Below are 21,628 nucleotides of genomic sequence, written 5' to 3'. Positions count from 1 at the left end.
AATGTCTGGAAAATCTGGCAGTACGAAAAAACAAATGCATGCCTTTTACTGTCCTCAAGGGCTCAAATCGCCACAGGAATGTCCAAAATAGCTCTAGACATTCCAGTTCATTTACTAGGCATCTCAGTGCTTGTACTGTGGCAGGAGATGGTGGATGCATGCTTGTATAATTAGGGAGCACTTACTATATCCAGTGACAGTGGCCTTCTTAAACACCTAGTACCCTTCACCGCAATACATTGCATATGCTTGACCGCGTAGCGCTGCTGTATCGTGGCATAGGTGACTTTTGGAGACTGGCAGTATGCAACGGGTTTTAGGCCCCTGTCGTGCTTTCTGCGCTTCGAAGCCACTGGCGAATATGATGATGGTGAACTCGGTGCCATTGCTGACAGCAGCAAATATGTTCAACGAAAAGCATGGCACCGAATGACCGGAAACTTGGTAACAAATGTCGAAGCAGCTTGCAGAGCACACAATGGCCACGGTGGTTGAGGCTGAGTGTGGCTTCCAGCATATTGACATACGAAAGCGCTGTTACAGATCGAAATGGCGATGGTGGTGACTTTGATTAATGCTGTTTTCGACCTTGAGTCATGCCAAGAAGCCCAGAAAATAGACGACCAAGGGTTCCAGCATCCGAAATTTCAGACGTCCTTATACATTGGCTCTATGGTGGTGCCGTGAAGGTGCCCAACATAGCCAGCATGTCTGAAAAATCGGGGGTCTGAATAGGTGTCTCATGTTGCAATGATTCGTGCCGTGCTAACTACAGTTGAACCTGCCAAATGTTTTAGTGACTTCCGGTCGTATGCTTTCCCAGTTACAAATACATTTATTCTTGCGTTTTTTTTCCTAAATATATGAACGAGGTTCTATTGTAATTACAACACCAATGTACATACTCTTCTGTGAAAAGAGTGTAACTCTGATTTAGTTACAATTCTGCAGTAGAATGCTTACCTCAAATCACACTTATGCGTTACAGAAAAGAAGTAACAAATTGCAATTACTTCTTTCAAAAATGGAATTGATTACAGTTACCAATTACTGTCCCGTGAAAGTATTGAGCAATTACTAAAAAGTAATTGATTACTTAAAGTTACTTTCGTCCCTACTTTTATTAACATTGCAAAAATATACTAAATAGAATGAGCTGGCCTGACTCTTCCAGCACATCCTCTGCAGCCCTATACACACATTGTTTATCTTCATTAATAAATGCTTTTCAAAATTTTCTTCGGTAATCTTCCCCTTGTTTTCATGTGGAGACATCTGCATTAACATCAAAAACTCGCTCGACACACATGCTGGAGAGAAGGGCTGTGTTGTAACGTACAAACACCTTGCCCACAAGATTGTGGTTACTCATCGCTGTAATGCTGGTGTCTTCGTTCTCTATGAAGCACAGTGCATCATTGTTGCTGTGGTAGGGGAAGGCGCTCCCAGCAGGGCCAGTGAAAAACTAAATAAGTGTATATACTGTAGGTGATTCCCTGGCACCAACATCCAAAGTTGCCATTGCTATCGCGCCATAGAAGTGCCATTTTGATTTGCCGGCAAACATCTGGTGGACCATCTCTTGGTGCCTTTCATTCATGTATAATCTATTTATTTATACCATTTATAAATAAACAAATAATTGTAGCAGATGCTCATTCACATTCCTTGAATAGGTGGCCAAAGTTGTAGTGCAATTTAAAATAAAGGTGCATACCATTCAGCCGTAAAAATATTGTTCATGCAGTACTATACAAAAACAGGTGTACATGAGTCACGTATATTGTGGGAATTTATAAGCTATTCTTTGTCATCTGTACATGATCATCATCATGTGGGGTTCATATGGGGTTCTTCTTCGTCATCGCTTGTGGGGCTGGCTCATGAGTGCGATCCGTGCTGTGGGCATGGTCGCTTCACCGCATCTTTGATGCGGATACATCTTTGATGCGGAATAAATATCGGGATAACTGCTGCATCACAATATATAAGACAGATAAAAACATATGGGTTGAATGGCCGAGAACTTGTCTATGTCAGAGAAGTCAGATTGCACCAAGCGAAGAATTTAGCAGTAGCTCTTACCGCCCATGAAACCTGCCCCTAAACGCTTCCATGTTTACTACAGTACAGACCTCTTGTAATGTAACTGCTTTTAGCACAGGACCGTTTATAACGCGGGTTTTTATACCACTGGCATGTCTCCCATAGAAAATGTATAGGCGGACTGTTTAATTCGCAAGTGCACAAAGCAGAATACCGATTATAGTGCATCCTTTTGAAGCACGCGACAATGATATCCGCACATGTAGTACGGATTTGCTACCAGGTATATACGCTAAAGCACGGATGCGCGCAGAGATGACCAGCGGTGAAAAGGCAAACAAAAAAGGAGGAGGAGCAGCTGGCCTTGGAGCAAAGTGGAGTGTGAGGTAGAAGCAGTAATGCAGTCATCATATTTTTTTTTTCTTAGTCTCTTTGTTGCGTTTCGTGTGTCTACGTCGTAGTTGTCCTCTCTGCACTTGTGCTATCTTGTTGTCAGGCTTCTGTCGCCATGCAGCAGCGTCAAGTGGCATCAAAAAGAGGCATGCATTATCGCTGGAGACCAAGGAATAGGTGATAAGAGACGTCGAAAGCGGGATGAAGAAAGTGTCAGTGGGAGCTAATTACAGCATATCTGACACAACTGTGTCAATTATTTACAATAATTGGCAAATTGGCAAAGCCATGTGACTTTAAAAAGCGAGAGTGCCTGCCAGTGGCATACAGAGTGAGCAAACAAAGCGTGGACGACGCAAGAAATTTTTACGATCTGGCTTTGCAAGTTTCACAAAGATATGGTGGCATATAAGCGAAGGGTCGTGCTTATTCTCAAAAACTGCACAGGGCATAACATCCAGCCAAAGTTGACTGCAGTCAACTTAAAATTTTTGCCAGCCAACACCACTGCAAAATTGATTGATAAAAGTCAGCCCCTCGATCAGGGCATCATCACAATTGTAAAGGTGCTGTACAAAAAGCACATCTGCGAAAGATTTTTGCTGAATATACAGCAGCAGCAGCAGCCCCTTAAGGTAAACTTAAGGGGCGCATTTAATATTGTTGTCACTTCATGGTGGCATGGTGGCATAAACAAGTGCTTTAAAAAGGCAGGCTTCATGTGTAAGGCGTACATGAGGCGTACATGAAGCTCTTGGAGCCGACAAGCAGAGCAACACTGTTGCCGATCATACAGTCAGTGCCGACGAAGTGTGGTCCGGCCTCGTTGACAGCTACTTCGTTTCCGGAAGTGACACTTTTGAAGGATGTGTTGATGAGCTCTCTGTCTGCGAGGAAGCTAGCATGGACGATGCTACTGTCGCAGCAGTGTGCAGTAGTACGAAGCTTGCAACCGAAGACGAGTAGGACGGAGAGGATGATGTCTACCCGACGTCAGATGTCCCGCGTAAAGGTGCGCTCGAATACCTGAGCAAAGTAAAAATGTACTGCGTAAAAAACAGGTTGAGCGACAAAGCACTTCAGTGTTTATGCTTCATAGAGAATGAAATTGTTCAAAGTGCAGTGAAAAAACATCGCTAGATGAAAATCACAGCATTCTTCCGCTGATGACATACTTTTGAAGTGAGCTTAATTTTTGTGCTGAGTTGTGATTGCTTTGTCTGTTCGTGTGAGTGAAATATGCAGTAAATTGTGTTTGAAAGGTAGGTTGCCTATTTGGCATGCGCAAGAGCTGATAAGTGCATGGGTTGGTTATAGCGCGGTACCACTTATAGCGCAGATTTTCACAACTCTCGTGACCTGTGCTATAAGCAGTCTACACTGTATAAGGGGAAAGCTCGTAGGTCGGACTTTCAAAAGAAATGTGCAAATCTGTAAGCGTACCATGTTCCAGTGGTTGAATTGTAGTTTCAGGGTGCTGACTGTGGATGGGAAGTAACTCATTTAGATGTTTTATTCCTTTCAACTTTGTAGTTTCTGCCAAAGCTGCGTCACCTATCAGAACTTGTTTAGTCAACAATGTAGCTGGTTACATATAATTGGTAACTGAAAAAATAATTCAATTGCAGTGAACATTACCGAGTAAACAAAATAATTGTTAAATTACAAAATTTCCAAAAGAAAACGTAATTGATTACAAGTAATTATTTACATGTGCCGAATTTACCTGAGTCTAGCGCGCCCCCGATTCTAATGCGCACCCGATTCTAACGTGCACCCGATTTCCGCTCCCTTTCACTGTTGGGCTACAGCATCTCGTCTTCGGTGCTGTCCATAGTATTCGAAATGCCGCATTTTTTTCTTTTTTAAGGACTTCACAATCATGGCTGATGGTATCCCAATCCAAGCTTCTGCAACGCCCCTTGCCACTTCCTCGATTGAAGCACGCTGCAGCCTATTGCTGGCTGTGAATTTGGGGCTTCATTCATCAGCCACTCATAATAAAGTGCGTGAACGAAGTCCTTGACAGACTTGTTAATGCACACGTCTAGTGGCTGGAGCTGGAAAATCATCCTGCCCGGTAATACCACCAGGTCTGTGCGGCAAGCTGCAAGCTTGTCCTTGACATACTGGTCCAGGTGGAACTTGAAGGTATCATGCGCAAGCATCAAGCAGAGCTTTTAAGCTAGCGCCGGGCCTCTTGTGCCACACACAGTTATCCAGTCAAGGATGAGGTCAGTGTCTATCCAACCTTTCATTGGTGTGCGCTACAACACCTCTGGGAAGGTTTACAGCCTTTGGGAGAGTCTTGCACTTAAAAACAAGAAAGGGTGCCAACTTGTGGTCATCTGCTGTACAGGCCAGCATTGGATTTGTTTGTGAACTCCATTGTTGAGTTGGCCGGCATATCAAAGTACATCAGAGTCTGGTCGGCATTACCGATCTGGCCGAGTTGATGTTGCTAAGCTTTGCTGTGTCGCAATGATAAAACATACCGCTGAAAAAAAAAACAGCTTATCTTCAAATTCTTGTGGCGATTTCTAGCACCATGCCAGTCCGCCTTCACAAAGAATATCCTTTGCGCTTTATAAATCTACTAGTCTAGTTGCGGCTTGCTTTAAACTGGCTTCTCGGAATGCCTCAACTCCTGGCAAGTTCAAGGGCCGCAAGTTAGCGCCTCTATGGTCACAAGCATGTCCACTCGGAGCTTCCTGACAAAGTCGGCCAGCTCGTCTTCAAGGTCCGGGAACCTCCCTGTTCGTGGACCGTGGTGGCCTTTCCTTGGTGTTTTACTGCTGCAAATGGATTTCTTCAGTTTTTGGCAGTCACGAACGCAAGTCTCCCGTATGCCGAAATTGCGTGCTGCAGCTCTGTTCCCGCTCTACTCTGCGCGTAGGATCACTTTCCGCTTAAAGTCATTTTCATAGTGGAAACAACGCGTCTTCATGGCAGCTGCATTCATTTGCCTGAAATTTATCAAGCACGATAGCCTGCCGAGTGAATATGCGAGTAGATGTCACTGATACGTACAACTTGCTGTAACAAAGGCAGCACTCCACGATCAAAAATGGCTGCTGCAACTGCGAAAAATGACAAGGAAACCTTCCGTTACCAGCAACAAGTAAACCGCCACCGCCTTGTAATGGCGATGGTGATGGGAAGTCATGGGGTAGTTTTCGGTTTGTACTCGATTCTAACATGCATGTGATTATTGGACCATTTTCCTCGAAAAAGGGTGCGCGTTAGAATTGGGTAAATATGGTAATTCATTACATACAGGTCTGCCTCAAATTAATAATTGGAGAAATAATTAGTGAACACACACACATACACACATAAGATGCTCTTCTAAGCTCTTCCGTCCTCCCTCTAACTCTACCATGTGACCGGCTTCCCACACTTCGCACACATACACTTTTTGCAGCTTTGCTAATTGATCTGTGCAAGTAATGTCTAGGTCACACAGGAATTCGCTTGGAGAGGCAGAATTGTGCTTTCTGACAGAGGCAGTTGATTTTTTCACCTTTTCGATGGAGGAAGAGTGCCTGGTGCATATGAAAATTCAGTGGCAATTTGGCGCTAAATGTGAGAGAAATGCATTTGGGGGCATTATGACGCACCCCTTTGAGGTCCCAGATCCACGATTTAAACCACATTCACCACTTTGCAAAGTGTCATTTAGGAGCTCGCTCCATATGTCCTACCTCTTCAAGGAGCGATGTACAATGGTCCGGAGCAGGTCACCATCAGTTGCTTTGCACACACACACACGCACGTTTATGCACACACATATGCACATGCAGACATATTCACATACACACATAAGACGCTCTTCTAAGCTCTTCCGTCCTCCCTCTAACTCTACCATGTGACCGGCTTCCCACACTTCGCACACATACACTTTTTTTACACTTTGACACTCCTAATGTTCAAGCATTAAAAGGTATGTCTTGTGTCCTGAGCAACCCGCCGTGGTGGCTCACTGGCCATGGTGTTGGGCTGCTGTGCACAAGGTTGTGGGATCGAATCCCGGCCATGACGGCCGCATTTCGATGGGGGCTAAACGCAAAAGCACCCGCACACTTAGACTTAGGTGCACGTTAAAGAACCCCAGGTGGTCCAAATTGCAGGAGTCTTCCACTACGGCGTGCATCTTAATCAGATCTTGGTTTCGGCACATGAAACCCCGTAATTTATTATTATTCTTTCTTTTTTGGTCCTGAGCAGGAAGGCTTGCTGGATGTGACTCTGAGGTTCTCGGACGGCACGTGGACTCCACTGATAGACGTGCCGGAGTCCGACTTCAGCCTCGTCACGGAAAGCCTGGATCCGGGGGTGGTTGCTCTGGCACCTGTGGCGCCCTCGTCGGGCGGTCTGACGGCACGACCACGTATCGTGGCCATTGGCCAAGGGCAGGGAAGCTTACTACAGGTACTTCACTAAACCATGATTTTAAAAAAAAATCCGTTTTGTGAATTTCTCAATTTAGCTAAGGAGAAATGTTTCTTCCCTGTAGATAGCTATAAACATAACTGTTTATAAGCTTGAAGGACCCCCGACATCAACTTCGTGGTTGTCTTTCTTTCTTTGCTTTCTTTTTTGTTTTGTTTTGATGTGTCTTAACCCCGTATCCATGCTACTAAGGTTAATAATTGCAGAAACATTCTTGCATTATTCACAGTGATCTCTGTTTGGATTTGAGAGGAGAATGAAGTGATGACATAGTGATACAGGCACCAAATGATATTAACCCTTTGTATCCCTATGTAAACAGATGTTGCCATAATGTAAAGTAATGCTGAGAGTCATGTGCAGGCCACTGGACTTTCAAATACCACTTTCTTTCTTCTTTTTTTTTTTTTGTGGCACTTCGACATTTAAAAATATACATAACTGGTTGCACCACCTGTCCTCACTCGGCAAGATAAAGAAAGATGGCATCCTCCTCGACGTACCACGACTCAATTTATACCTTAACTTGCTTCCAACCTGTCGTGATGTATTTTTTGTTTATTCCTTTGTGATATTTCTTGTATGAAGGAGTATTACACAAGGATCATTTTTACGTAAAACTTCTAGGGAAGAGACAACTAGAAGTATTTTTTTGCCCCATGCATCATGTTGCGTCCACATACATGTTACTCTCAGGAGAGCAGGGTTCCCAAACTCCACAGGTAGCATTGTCCAGGTACATTTTTCATCACACTGTATAACGATATGCAACAAGATGTAATCGTGCTTTTGTTATAAGTGCAACATGATATCATTTGGCAGGTGTGGATTATTTATACTACATAAATACATGTGGGTGCACACGCAGAACAAGGCTTCGGTGCGAAACCTGCAAGGTGTATCTCTGCAGTGAAGAATGAGCCGACAAACTGCTTCGAAAGGTTCCACAAAGAGTGACCCTGTATTCCTAGTGTGTACATATGTGGACACTTACTTTATTGAATAATTCAGGTTCATTGAAGGAGGTTTGTCTTTTCTTTTTCTGTATCACCTGGCACTGTCTAATGCAAAGTCAACCCTCAAATATTCACGTAAGTAAACATAAAGGAGCGCAACCTGGAACACAGATGAAGAAAGAGGACGGGACGAGCGCTGTGCTGTCAACCAGATTTATTTGATGATGGCCGCTTATGTACATACATCTCTACTCATGCGCAAAGGGACCAACTGAAACTGACACGTGCCTAAAGACAAGTATCTAGAAAGTATGTTCTTTATATTTACTGAATATGTACCAAGAAGCCCAGCTACAAGTACTGCTACATATCTAGTTCTTTGACTACAAGGAGCATGGGATACAAAGGGTTAAAATGTCAGTAACTCGGGCATGCTCGATTGTTCGAACAGCTTCATGACACCGCCACTGGCCTCATAAACTTAATGTATAAGGACAACTGAAATTTCGGACATCTTACAGCATCCCGCTCAATAATTCGAACACCGCCTGCACGACTGTGAGCTAATTTGGGCTCCGAGTCAAGCAGAGAGAGCGATATCCTTGTTTTGGTACATTGCTGGCCATGTCACTGGCACCTCCCTAAAACTGAAGCTAGCAAAACTTAGTCGATCCGCTAGTTGCTATCCGCAACCAAACGACAGGACACGCCAAGCCAAGTGGCTAAATTGTAGAGGCTGCATTTGTGATTTGTCATGCGAGTTCCGCACATCCAGCATTTTTTTTCTTCACATGTTGAATAGTACCAATCCTGGGTAGCTTCATTTATTGTCATTACGAATTTTCGTTGCTCAGAATCGTCGGGTAGCTTCAAGTGACACCAGCTCCACCCTGAAAGTCTGCAACAAATGAGTGAGGAAAGTGGTGGACGATGACTGTTACGAAAAAACCCCTCAATCATTCAGCTACCAGAGCATGATCGACCTCTGTTGCCAGGGGATAGAGATTCAGTGCATGATGCATGATTGTATTTTTGCCTATCTGTAGTGACAGAATGACAGTGGTCAAAATACGAACTCAACAGTTTATAGGTAAGCACACTTTATGTTTCAAGCCGATGCATCATTAAGTGCAAAAGAAAGTGACTGGGCAACTCTGTGGTCATATGGTGTGTAAAGACTGAACAAGCTAGACAGTGGTCCATACCATGATGACCTTAGACTATTGCTGTCAATCCATTCTCATTCTAGCTTCATTTTAGGTGTGATAAATTAGGTTTTGATGATTGGAAGTCTATTTGCATTGTTGCACCTCTCCATGTTGGTTCTGTCATCCCTGGTCTTTTGCTGCGTCAAAATTCTGGCAAAAATTCATGCACCAACTTGCCAACGTGTTTTATTGAGCTATGTGCGTTGCCTGAATAGTAGACTGACCGAATCTCAAGACTTGTTTTATCGAGCCAGCATTTTCACCCAATCATCAGCTGTTTACCAGGGTTCCTCTGCACTGCATGATTTGCACATCTTTGCATTTTCTTGTCACTCTATCAGCTGAGCCTGGAGCTGGGCGAAGCTTGTCAGCGGCGGCGCCGAGGTGCCCCTTTGGCCTGGGCACGTGCCAGGGTCAATGCCCGGTTCAGCTCGGCTGGTGCCGGTGGAAGCCTGGATGCAGTGCCATACCAGGACGGTGCACGACACCTGGAGCCGTCGGTGCAGGCACACCAGAACCGGGCCGCCCTCTCAGCCGATGGATCACGTTCACTCATGGCCTCACCGCTGGAGCTGGGCCTGTATGCCCTTCTTGGTGTGCTGGGCCTGGCTGCCGCTGTCATGGTCACGGGCTGCACCGTGCTCGCAGTGAAATACCAGAAGCATGCAGTGAGTGTGCCACCGTGTCGTCTGCTCTCCGGCCTATTGTGCCTCAAGAATTTTTTAGGAGTGTGGGCGGTCACGTGGTAATTGATGCGTTACAGGCAATTTGATCCCACAAAGCCATAACACCATTCCACATCAAGAAAAATTAGAACAAATTGTGCACGTTTGTTTCTGGCCATGGAGAATATATTTGTACAAAAAAACGTTTAAATGGTATTTTAGTTAGACATAGTTCAGTAATTAAGTACCGTACTTACTTGCGTAATGATCGCACCCTTGAATTTTGTCATCAACATTCAATTTTTTTTATTTCTCGTATAATGATTGCACCCCGAACTTGCCGCAGCGATGTGTAGTGTGCCAAGTATAGCTAATGATGATCACGAGAGCTTACCAACTGTCGAATGCCACGCAAACGACTCTTCAAGACATTTCAAGCTGTGTGCACATGCCAAACGTTCTTAAGCAGAGGCCTCATGTCATTCCTTTCATCACTTTCCACACTTCCATGAAAAAAGAAAAGCTACAACCAAACTTGCCTTGGCTTTATTATTTGTAGGCCTTATAATGGTTGTGGTCAACAACAACAATAAAAAAAGGCACCTTTCGAAGCACACTCGTGGGCACACAACAAATCTCGAGCGGCAACAATAGTAGCCACATTTGCACTGATACGTTAAAAGTGTACCCTATTCATGCGCTGACGCTTGTTACACAGCTAACATTCACCCGCCCTTAGCAGAAACGTGCCATATTAGGATAGTAGTGAAGACAAATGCTGCAGTTTTTGCAGCATGCCCTCCATGTGTTTCTATGTCACTGGCAGCTGAGCGCGCCCATCTCTGTTTCTGTCCCCTCAAAGTAATGTACTCGGGAGAAGAAAAACACGTTCAGCGCGTTTGGCTTGCTCCTCTGGCCGCCATTCTTGTTTTCGTGTCCTGCACTGTTCCAGCGGCAGCAGCTTGTTTGTTGACCTGTTGTCATCCCGCAGCAAACGCCGGATGAAAAAAAATTGTTTTTCTTTTCGCTCAAAAGTTAACCCACATAATGATCGCATCCCTGAATTTGCATCAATATTTTTGGCAGAAAAGTGCGACCATTATCAGTAAATATGATAGTTATTAGCAGTGATAGTAGGGAAAAAGTAATTAGTAGTGATGGTTTTCTGAGCGATTCGTAACTGAAACTTTGAGGTATCAAACTTAGCGTATGAAAAATGATATGTTGGGTTTGGTGGAGCCACACCTACTTGCTAACTTTCGCACCACATTTTACCACTCTTGAGGCAAGTCCCATTGTTTGCTCGTTTTGTTCTAGCTTGAGTAACTAATTTCTATTTCTGTCTTCTTACGGAATCTGGAAGGGCTGCTGGTGGATTCAAAGTCCTTCTCGAAAGAAATATCTCATTAGCAAGCTCTGCTTTCTCAATGCCATCTTGTGGTTGGCACCTCTGATCTGGTGCTTTTCTCGACAGGACGTGAACAACACCACTGTCTCTGTGCAACCTGCTGCTGCTGCTGCTGCTCCCCCCTCGCACCCTCGCCGCCCAGTGTCAAGTGCCCATGACTGGGTCTGGCTGGGGCGGGCCACGCTCGAACGCAGCTCCGTCAACACGCGCTGCTCCCAAGCGCTGGTGGCCCCCGAGGACCACTCCAAGAGCCCTCCCACCTCCCTGCCTTATCCTGCCACCACAGGCCGCATCACAACTGTCGACAACAACCCGCTGCAGAGCACTGGCGATGACACCGCTGGTGCCAAGAAGGCTGGACCCCAGCCCCGCATTCGCACCAACCCCATGCTTACGTTCACCAGACCACCCCCGGTGCCTCCACACCGAACCACGTCACGCACCAGTCCCGCCACCGACTCACTGCAGAACGTGCCACTTCTGGGTCACGTTAATGGCAACATCCACCACCAGAGGGCATTGTCTCCACACGTTCGAATTCAGTCACCTGGCTCCAAGATGGCTTCTTCCGGATCGAAGACTACTTCACCCGACTCCAAGACAACGTCTCCGGGATCTCGGACATCGCCAGACACAAAGTCCACGTCACCGGGTGGATCCAAGACAACCTCACCCGAATCCAAGTCTATGTCTCCCAGCAACAGGAGTGTTCTGCCACCCATCTGCAAGGTTGTGAAAGCACGGGCCAACGGGAAGGCAGTAGCAGGGAGCACCTTGGAGTGGGAAGACGTCACCAAAGGCATGAACTATGACCAGCTGGTTGAATATTTTGACTCGCTGAAGGAGTCGAGCGCCTAGAAAGCAGCGGAGGAAGCCTTGACTGCCGTCTGAGTGCGATGCACACCAGCTGATACGCAACCTTGCTAGAGCTGGCAAAGGTTGCCTCAAGGCAGTGCCTGCGTGAACTCTGAGCAGTGACTTACTTCTGCATGCTTTGGCGACGGGTTGGTGTTCTGTTCGCCGCCACGCCACCACCAGCTTTTTGCATGGAGCTACAATCAACCATCCTTTGCCTCCCGTATGGTTCCTTTTCTGGCCGAGTGTCAGCGCTTCTTATGCAGCCAGCCGGCAGCAGTGGGCTCACTCATTTCTCAGATGTGGGGGGTAGTTCTTGCAGGCCGTTTTCGGTGGACTTGTCTGACAAGCACCTTTGTGACAGCTGCCTTGTTTGTGCCTGGGGAAAGGGAGGTGTGCTGCTGTGTGACAGGGTGCTGTCAGCTTCCTGCTCTGAGCACGTGCAGTCGCAAACGGGTGAGTGAAGCCTGCAGTGCCCTCTGTATCTTCTTGCTCCTCGGTTCTGCAAGATATTTTCTTTTACGTGCCCCGCTGCACTGGTTTGCGCGAGATTGAGTTGGGGTACTATGCGCTGCCTGTACGTTATGCTTACTGTGTTTGGCAGTGCCGCTGCATTGCAGTGCCATGGTGTTCAAGGCGTTGTGACACTAATTATCGCAGCAGTATGAGCCCCACAGTATCATTCAAAGTGATTTTTTTTCGCTGGTGGCCGCTCTTGCTGCTGTGTACTGACTATTGCCCCTGTTATAAGAGCAGTATACAATGATTGAAGCATATACAAATGTAGTCAATTTGCAGGAACTCTCTGAAGTTTTGATGCGTGGGGAACTATAGAATGCTGGGCAGTATCCTTGTTGTGACCAAATCCTACAGCTGTGGCAAGGTATGTTTGTCAGTTTTCATCATGATTTGAAAGCATGTTGTTATTATGCCAGAAAAATATGGAACTGACTATTGTTCTCGTGCTTTTCATACATACAAAGCCCAGGCTTCATGTATGCTTGCTGGTTGCGTGCCAGCTCGTGTCTACATGCCTATGTTAATCTACATGCAGGCACAAACATCTACACCAGTCAAATATGGGTGCCCGTGCTGGCTCACATTGCCACGCACCTAGAGATAGAGACCAATCAGAAGACGCTGTCCAAGCACGCAGCAGTAAGGTGATCACAGCAGCTGTGATGTGGTGCAGACTACCCTACTCCTCCATCTGCTGAAATTATGTAATGTGAGGAAGCGTTTTTCCATTTACGTTCATTTGACAAAAAAAAGAAAGAAAATGAATATGTTCGACGGAATTGAAGCCTTTCGAAGCGCCATCAATTAAGCTCAATCTGAAACAACGTCCACCATGGCGCCTAGCCAGGAGTGAGCGTGCATCTTTTGTACATGCTAACCACCGTTGCTCAGGAGGCATGGCTGCTGCGTGGGCTCATAGATGTGAGCTGGCACACACCGGAAATCGTTCGTGGCTTAAGGCAATAGTCAGTATGCTTTCTTTAAGCATATTTTTGTACAAACACAACAATGGGAAGAATGTGTTGCTGCTCATTCCAGTTGCCATGTGTTGTGCTTGCAGCAGGTGTTGTCGTTGGCCATGTTTTCTAGCCATGCCTGTACGCTTGGACGTTAATATTTTTGTTTGTTTTAGGCACTTCGAAGGCCAGTGCATCTCTTATTATGTGCCATATGTTAGTTTTATAGTTGTCTATAGTGTATACTAGATTATTTGCACCATTTTTAAATATTTCACACTTATTTACATCTGTGCACCAAAGATCTCAGGAAGACATCTGCATTTGCACTTCCCCCTGAGGCATAAGCTGATAAAGAACAATGGGAAGTCCTTGGCATTAGGACAGGAGGGAGGGGGGGAGGGGTGTGAAAGGGTGGGGGATTGCAGAGCAGTCACCTTCTCTTCAGTGAGCAGCTCAGTGGGGGCAAGGGGGACAATAGCACTCCCTAGGCTGCTGGGGCACAAGTTTGCCCTACAGCTTTCGATATCCCATAGAGAACTGTGAAAGATAACTTGGAAGAGTTTCATATGCATTGTTGAATTTGACAGCGTCAAATTGCAAGCACAAAATATGCCTTGCATCAGGTTGATTAGGTGGCATACAGCTGCTGTTTGGGAGGCTAGGCAGTTTTACAGCTAATTGGCATGGAATGAACATTAGTTCTGCTAAGCCCGAACACTATTCCACGTGAAGGAAAGTTAAAATAACTTGTTTACCTTTATTTCAGGCCATGGAGATTACATTTATACCCAAAAACACGTGTCATTTTAGTTAAAATTAATTAGTATTGTAATTAAGTAGTAATTGGTTTTCTGAACTGTCCACAACCGAAGCTTCGCTCCGGCATATCAAAAATGCTACCATGGGCTTTGCATTAAGTTCCCCATGCTTAAATCAGAGCTTTGAGGTATTTAACTTAGCATCAAACATGATACTTCGCGCTTTCTCGGGTTAAATGGTTGAGAACATGCCAAGGGGGGTGCACTGTGGAAATATTTGGCACCCGCCCATGTGAGACCCTTCGCGTGCCTGTGATCTGCAGTGGTACACTTGTGGACAACTTTCTGGGACAATGAAGGAAAAGCTACGGAGGCAAAGCATGCGCAAGTAAGGGTGCTCCTAATAGAAGTCCTGCGCTCTCATCAGCATTAGCTAAGGCTAGGGAAGAGAAAACATAAAACATCTTACTTACAACAGCAAAATAAGACACCAGTGATTGTTAAATTGGACTTATTTTACTGCCTTTTTCTTGTGCCGTTGGCCAAATGCAAAACTGTCACGTGTAGAAGCTGTGCTGATTCGGCATCTGTTCTAAGAAACCAAGAGCGCTGTCAAACCCTGCTGTATGCTTGGTGTAGTGACACACATGTATCAGCTCCATGCCTGTAGCTCTCCCGTCATTGCCACAGAACATTGTCCGCAAGTATAGTTAGAAATCTAGGGGTGACTGCCTCACCACCTCCCCATAACTGCACCCCACTTCCCCTACTGTGTCCCATGCCACTGTAGCAGCTGCTTCATCATTGTTTTGCACGTTTTGCAGAGCACTGTTGCAGCTTTGTAGTCATTACAATTTGGGAAGTCTTGAGAACATTGCATCTCAAGTTGTGCAATTTTTTACGGGCTGCCCTACTTTTGTGAGATGCATTTCTGTTAACCATATGATTGCATCTGTGCTTTCTGCCATCTTTTGAGAGGAATTTTTTTGTTTACGGACCAAGGTTGTACTTTGAGAATTCCAAGCAGAAGAACTTTTTGCCGCATACATGTCACTTTCACCCAGGCGGCTGCATCCTGAAATGTTCAGTATTTGAAATAAGCCTGAACCAGATTGTACAATATAGATATATATTGCCGCTTGCGGTGCTTTTTGAACTGTATATACAATGTACTGAGCCAAACCTCTTGGTTTCACTCTTCCGGTTCCTCTGTCAAACATTGTCCGAGCTGCTGCTTTTGAAAGTGAACAGAGCGTGTAATGGTCATAGGAATCTCATTCATAAAACACAATTTTCCATTGCGAGTAAGCAAAAAACATGTTGTTGCCCCGCTTTTGCACCTGCTCCAACTTGACTGCCAAGGCAGCAGCATGCATGCTCTTGGTGGTTGTGTGTTCAAGGGCAGTTTTTGCTTGTGTATTAATTAGGATGCAGCACTGAATGATCCCTCATACCAAGGGAAGGCAGTTGTTTCATCATACCTTATCCAAGGGATCTTTTGATTGCCTATACAATAGTGAGATATTTGCTCTTCAAGCCTGTAATTGTTCTTCAGAACCACTTACGTGGGCTGCAGCAGCGACCAAGTAACGCAAGCTCAAGATTCTGATATGAAAAAGTTGTCGACATCGATAAAGCTACCCGTGATTTCAGCATTGTTCACTTTACCACTTAGCTAAATGAAACTGTTATTTTGTATTCTTCTTGGTGAGTATGAAATATCTTACATTAGCATTGGGCATTTGCTGCATTGTACTGCCATTTTTGCAATGTACACGAAACACTGAACAAATATTTTCTGATACATTGCTTTCATTTCAAGTCTGACCTTGCATATCTCTGACATCCTCTTAGTTTGTGTGAGCAATGTCCTTGAAGGAGTGGGCTCCAGAGATAGATGGCAGTTACCGCATTGAAAATGACAGGCTTGAGACGTGTGATATATGCCAAAGAAATCTCTGCATCCTAGCATCTCACCAAGTGTCAATAACAAAACCATCTAAGGCAAATTCAAGTTGGAAGAAAACCTGTTACTGCTTGTGAGACGGCTTTATTTATTATTACTTACTTATTATGCAGGGTCGAGAAGTGTTTCGAGTTCCTTAATTTTTAAAGGTTGCGAAAACTTTTCATAGTTTCTGTGTCCAGCTTCGCAGGGATGAATGAACTTAGTGAATCCTGGAGTTTTCTGAAAGACCAAGTACAAAGACTGGTAACTCATCCATGTGATGCCGCTGGCAGACACGTGTCAGCATGGTGCCAGCACATGACCGTATAGTGCGTTATAACTTTCTGGGAATGTGCATGTATATTTATTTCTTTCCTTTCTTACATACATGTTACGGGCTGCTTAGCAAAACTAACAACGTGGCGAGCATCAGCTTTTTTGCCAAGTGTTTTCTTGCTGTAATGTTGCACCTTTTTGTCTGCTCACTTGACATTTGCTCAGTCGTTTTATCAAACGTTGTTTGTCTAGTTAGGTTTTGCATTATTTGTAGATACCAATGCCGAATGGTGGCGCATATCACAGCTGACATCCTTGAATTCATTATTTATTGACTCTTATTTACCTTTCCATAGAAGCTTCAGGCTCTTTTCTCTGCTGTCATTTTAGGATAGCACACATAGTTGCAAAAGCAGTCTTCATGTCGTACGAGTACTATATCTCATCTGCTTATGAAAAAGCAGCAGCTACTAGATTTGCTCGGGGGACCTCCATTTCAAATATTTGCACAATACATTAGCTTTTTTTTATATTTCTGTATTAGTTTGACATAATACACATCCATAAAGAGCATGTTACTCTAGCTTGCCTACTATATTTCTTGCTTGCTGAACAAAGGCTCAGAAACAATAGGTCTTCTGTATCATTCATTGCTCAGCTATAAAGGCAAGGTCTTGAGTATCACGCATCGTTATTTAGCAGAGGCATACATTTCTCATCACTTATTAACCTCATATTTGTCTGTAGTCAGGTTCTGTATAGGTTAGCATGGCTATCATAGCAGCTGTTTATTAAGGAGCAATGTCTTTTTGCGGGCGGGCTAATATTATAGGTATGCCTACATGTTTACTTAAAGAGTGTGCGAGATGCTAAAATTTCATCTGGCATTCTTCCATGGTTTCTTTCTGCAGTGTTGTTATCACATTTGCATATGATAAAGCACTAATTTTTGCTTGCTGCATATTCTCACTGGCAGTGTTCATGTCCTCATTATGCAAACGTGAACTGCCACACACATCCTTCCAGTTAGTTCACTGGTTTGTCAGCATAATGTGGTCAAGTACTGTAAATCTTTGTTGTGAAGGTGGTTTCGTTTTAACGGGGCTATGGTTTACTCTGCTAACTAAAAGAGATAATTAGCAAAATTCTAAAGTCTCTCACAGGTGGTTCTCGTTTCGATTTATTTTATTTGCATAAGGCAGATAGAGCTGCAGCTATCCCTCATCTAATGTACTAATGCTTCTTAGGCCCTAATTCTCAGGGAAGCTAAGGACAATGCGAGTGATGGACAGGAAAATTATATTTGCCCAGGAATATAATTTTTAAACTAGAACAGATAACCTTTGGTGGTGATATGCACATATACAACAGTATTTTTTCTTATTATTTCATTTTTCCGGATAAACCAGACAAGCTCAAGATCCCAAATACATCATTGAACAATATGGACCAAACAATTCAATGGTGTCGCTTAATTTAAATGAGAAGAAATTAGTGGCAAATGCAGGATGTTCTTTTAAGGTTGTTTGAATAAATATCCTGTTCACTGTATGTGTATGAGTGGGGAACCGACCACAGGCATTAGGGTTGACTACCAAGCTTGTGTTAAAGATAAGGCAGGCAGCAGCTACCCTGGGAAAACATTGTAAAAGCATGAGTGATGGGTGTTCAAGCAACATTGAGATATTTTAATGATATAGAATACTTGTAACATTATTTGTTTTGTATAAAACGAGATTTTAGTGGTGTCAAACACAATTTTAGGAGCTTTGCAAGACCCCTGAAAATTTACATGGCTGGCTTGTGAGAACCATCCCAGCTATTCTTTTTTTCTACGGCAGGATGTGGGGTTGGGCATTTAAACAATGCCAGCACATTGTCACTGATATGCATCTAACCAAACCTAACAAAATTCAACTGCATAGCTTTTTTTACTGGTGCAGCTTTCCTATTCCACTCCACATTTAATGAAATTGTGCTTTCAATGAAGTCTCCTTGCTGCTCCAAAAACTTCAGCATAACAGTCTGTTGCAAATTAAAGTGAAAAAAATGAAATTCGTTGTTGCTCAGCTTGTGTACTAAGCAAAGTGTATTGTTAGCTTATTGTAAACCTTAAGCCGAGATTTTCAGAATGCGCTATTTTTAGAAAGTCGCTGATATTCTTTCTTCGTGCTCTTCAACTGCCCGAATGAACCTTGTCCATCTTCTATTTAACTAAGCATTCTGCATTGTTTTCTTGGTTCAGTACGTAATTAGATATGCTGCTCACACAAAAATAGCTCCAACACTACTATCTTTGTCATTGCTTAGCATGTTAATTTTCTTAGAGTTCGAAGTGTGCTGTACTAATTAAGGGCCACTAATTGTATTAGGGCAGTGCAGGTTTGATATGTGCTGGTGAACCAGTGAAAGTCGCTTCTTTTTCATGTTTAAAAAAAATGTGCATTTACTCAGTTATACATTGCATAGTGTAACTAAACTGAATTTCCTTTCAAGTGAATGACAAATTGTTAACTGAGGAACACTGGGTGCATTTCATAGGTTTCTGAGCACTTCATGCCAAGTTTAGAGGCTGTGAAGCTGGGCATGCAGCAGGTATATCGAAAACATGTTTCATATGGTGGCAGGTGATGCAAGATAGCAGTTGAGCAGGTTTAATTGGAAAAGGACGCATAGCCACAGGCAATCTGGCATGGAAATGCAATACTTGAAATGCACTGCTTGGCTATCTCGTTCTGAGCACACAGTAACTGGATCTTGTGATTTTATCTGGGCAGTGCGATTGTTCCGTGCCTGTAAATGTTACCTCAAACTCTCTGATAGCAGCAAGTGTACACCTAGGAAGTGAGAATGAGAAGTGGCTTTTGTCATGTTTTGCGTGTCATCACCTGTGCAGTGGACATGCCGGACAGTGTGCGCTGGTTCATGTGCCGCAGTTGTAAATGCCTTTGATGCTTGCGTTGTGTTCAGCATGTGACTGAGCAGCAGTTATACCAGTGTCACCACAGACACTTCAAACTGATGGTCTTGCAACTCAACGGCGAATTGGGTGCTGCTACACAGGCAGATTCGATGGTCGTCGAGTCACAAGTCCACTGAATTCAAAGAGCTCCATGGAACTCCCATGAAATTTCATAGGCCATCAAGTGGCAGCCGTGCGGCCCTCTCTTAGCAGTGTTTTCGAACCAACACGAAAAAGATATGTATATATCTGCCACCAAAACATTCTCTAAACGCTATCAGCAAAGATTATCAGCATTGAGTTCAAAATAATTTATATAATTGCCAATAGTGCTATACATAGTCATTCTGGTTTTTCTTTTTGTTTTTTGTGTGGCTTTGGTGTGGTAATCGTTGTGCCACTCAATCATAATGTGAAACAAGTGAAACTCTCAAAGGCCATTGAAAGCTGCCGTGTGGCAGCAACCCAACTCCTTCAAGTTCCAACAGAGTTTGTCACTTTCAACGGCCCTTGACTCAAGGGCCTTTGAAACGTGCCCCTGTGACTCGAGTGTTACTCGTACCAACAACAAGATGCACCGTGCATTGTACCATATATGCCTATACTTCGCAACACCTACACAAATGACAGACACACACTCTACTTCTTCATATTGCTGCTGTTTTTAGTGATGTCCGCTTGAACATTTGTGCATGCGATCCACACCTAAACCTGCAGGTGTGTATAATTTTGCAGGCAGCCTTGAAGGAAAGGGAAATTTTTTAAATTTATCCTGCTTTTTCTTTTTTTTTTTACTATCAATATTCTTCATCTACACAAATGCTCCTTTGCATGAAGTGTTTCCCATTTCAGCCACATTTCATACGCCAGCACTTGTGCGCTGCATCTAACGCGGTTGCCTTCCTCGCCCTCTTTCACCCCTTCTTCCTGTTTCAGTCAGATGGTGACATTAATTTATTTTACATGTTTGTACAGTCTTTGCATAATACAGAAATGTGTACATATATGCACTACTTAAGGTATTGTTTGTGTGACTATGCCGATGGTACACGTAAACTATACTCGACAGCTGCGGCAGCCAGCAGCTGCATGCAGTGCATATAGACGACCTTGATGCTGTATAGGTAGGAAGAGCTCTCGTGTAGGCACCTCTAGTCACGAGGGGAACATTAATGTCCTTAGTGTTTCTTTTGTACTTGTTTTGAGCCAGCCAATAAATGTGAAACCCCTTGATGCCTTCATGTGTACAGTTTCTCGTACATGCACATTTGCTAGCTACCATGGAAGTTTGTGTGTTCGTGTGGTGGTCTTCAACATCCATTTCTTGTGTGTGGGGCTTAAATAAATGATAAATCTGGCTGACCCCCAGCCACATAGCACATGGCTCTAGCGTTGTCATGCTATTACACTATACGGTTCTGGCTAAGAGGCGGTGTGTTTTAAACACAAGAACCTTGGTGCAACTTTGTTGGCCAGTGTGATGGTGCACCATACCTGCCATTCCATTTTATCAATGACACATTAGTGCTATGGTCACAGCAATTGTATCCAACCAACTAGCCCAAAAGTCTGTACTCTTAACCTTGACGGAATGCTTGGATGCATATACAGTTAAACCTCGATATAGCAAACTTCAATATAAGGAAATTTTCAATATAACAAAGTATTTAACTTTTAATAATCTCTTGTCCATAGAACACCATGTATTTAGAACCTCAATATAGCAAAGTGTGTTTGTACGCCATTTCAATATAACGAAATTTCACTGCCACCACAAAGGGATGCTGAGACGGTAAATGAAACTTCCGCAGACACAGATGGTCAAATGATTCAATTACAAGCAGCTGTTTGCAAGCACACCTATCTAATTGCACACAGCACGACAAGAGTGACCGCCGAAATAGAGCTAGCCGCATCATGTTCCGTATAAAGTACAAGTGCGATAAGATGCTATCACATGCACATTGTGTTTTAGGTGCGATTGAAAATGTGCAATTGTGAGAGAAGAAAGATGGTGGCTTGACGAGTACCCCCTTTCCGCGCGAGCAAAGGGAAAGAGGGGAGCTCACTCGCAGTAACACGATCAATAGTGGGCGGGGTTGGGGGGGAATGGGAGTAAGTTGGCACGCATCTAGGCCATGGCTGCGCATGGCTGTAAGCTCGGCTGAGTGCATACGCAGCCGCAGACATCTGCCGCGTCTGTAAAGAGTGGGCCGAAACAGC

At 44.2% G+C, this 21,628-nt stretch overlaps 1 protein-coding gene across 2 annotated transcripts in view; it reads left to right on the top strand.

Moving 5' to 3' along the window:
- The window catches only part of dtn (transmembrane protein 132C dtn), a 56,638-nt gene extending 36,000 nt beyond the window's left edge, over positions 1–20,638 (top strand). Inside the window, exons 12-15 of one of the 2 annotated variants that reach the window (XR_012826849.1) lie at positions 6,667–6,870; positions 9,397–9,723; positions 11,195–12,439; positions 12,782–20,638. Coding sequence is in view for 1 of the 2 variants with exons in the window: in XM_075686594.1 (XP_075542709.1) it covers positions 6,667–6,870; positions 9,397–9,723; positions 11,195–11,986 (1,323 nt within the window). In the remaining variant the exon portion in view is untranslated. Of the gene's footprint in view, positions 1–6,666; positions 6,871–9,396; positions 9,724–11,194 lie in introns of both variants that reach the window. The other variant, XM_075686594.1, reaches the window with a different exon arrangement.
- The last annotated feature ends 990 nt before the right edge of the window (positions 20,639–21,628 follow it).

This window comes from Dermacentor variabilis, chromosome 3 (genome assembly GCF_050947875.1).
Source record: "Dermacentor variabilis isolate Ectoservices chromosome 3, ASM5094787v1, whole genome shotgun sequence".
NCBI classification, from domain to species: Eukaryota; Metazoa; Arthropoda; class Arachnida; order Ixodida; family Ixodidae; genus Dermacentor; species Dermacentor variabilis.
This window is presented reverse-complemented; position numbering and strand designations above follow the sequence as displayed.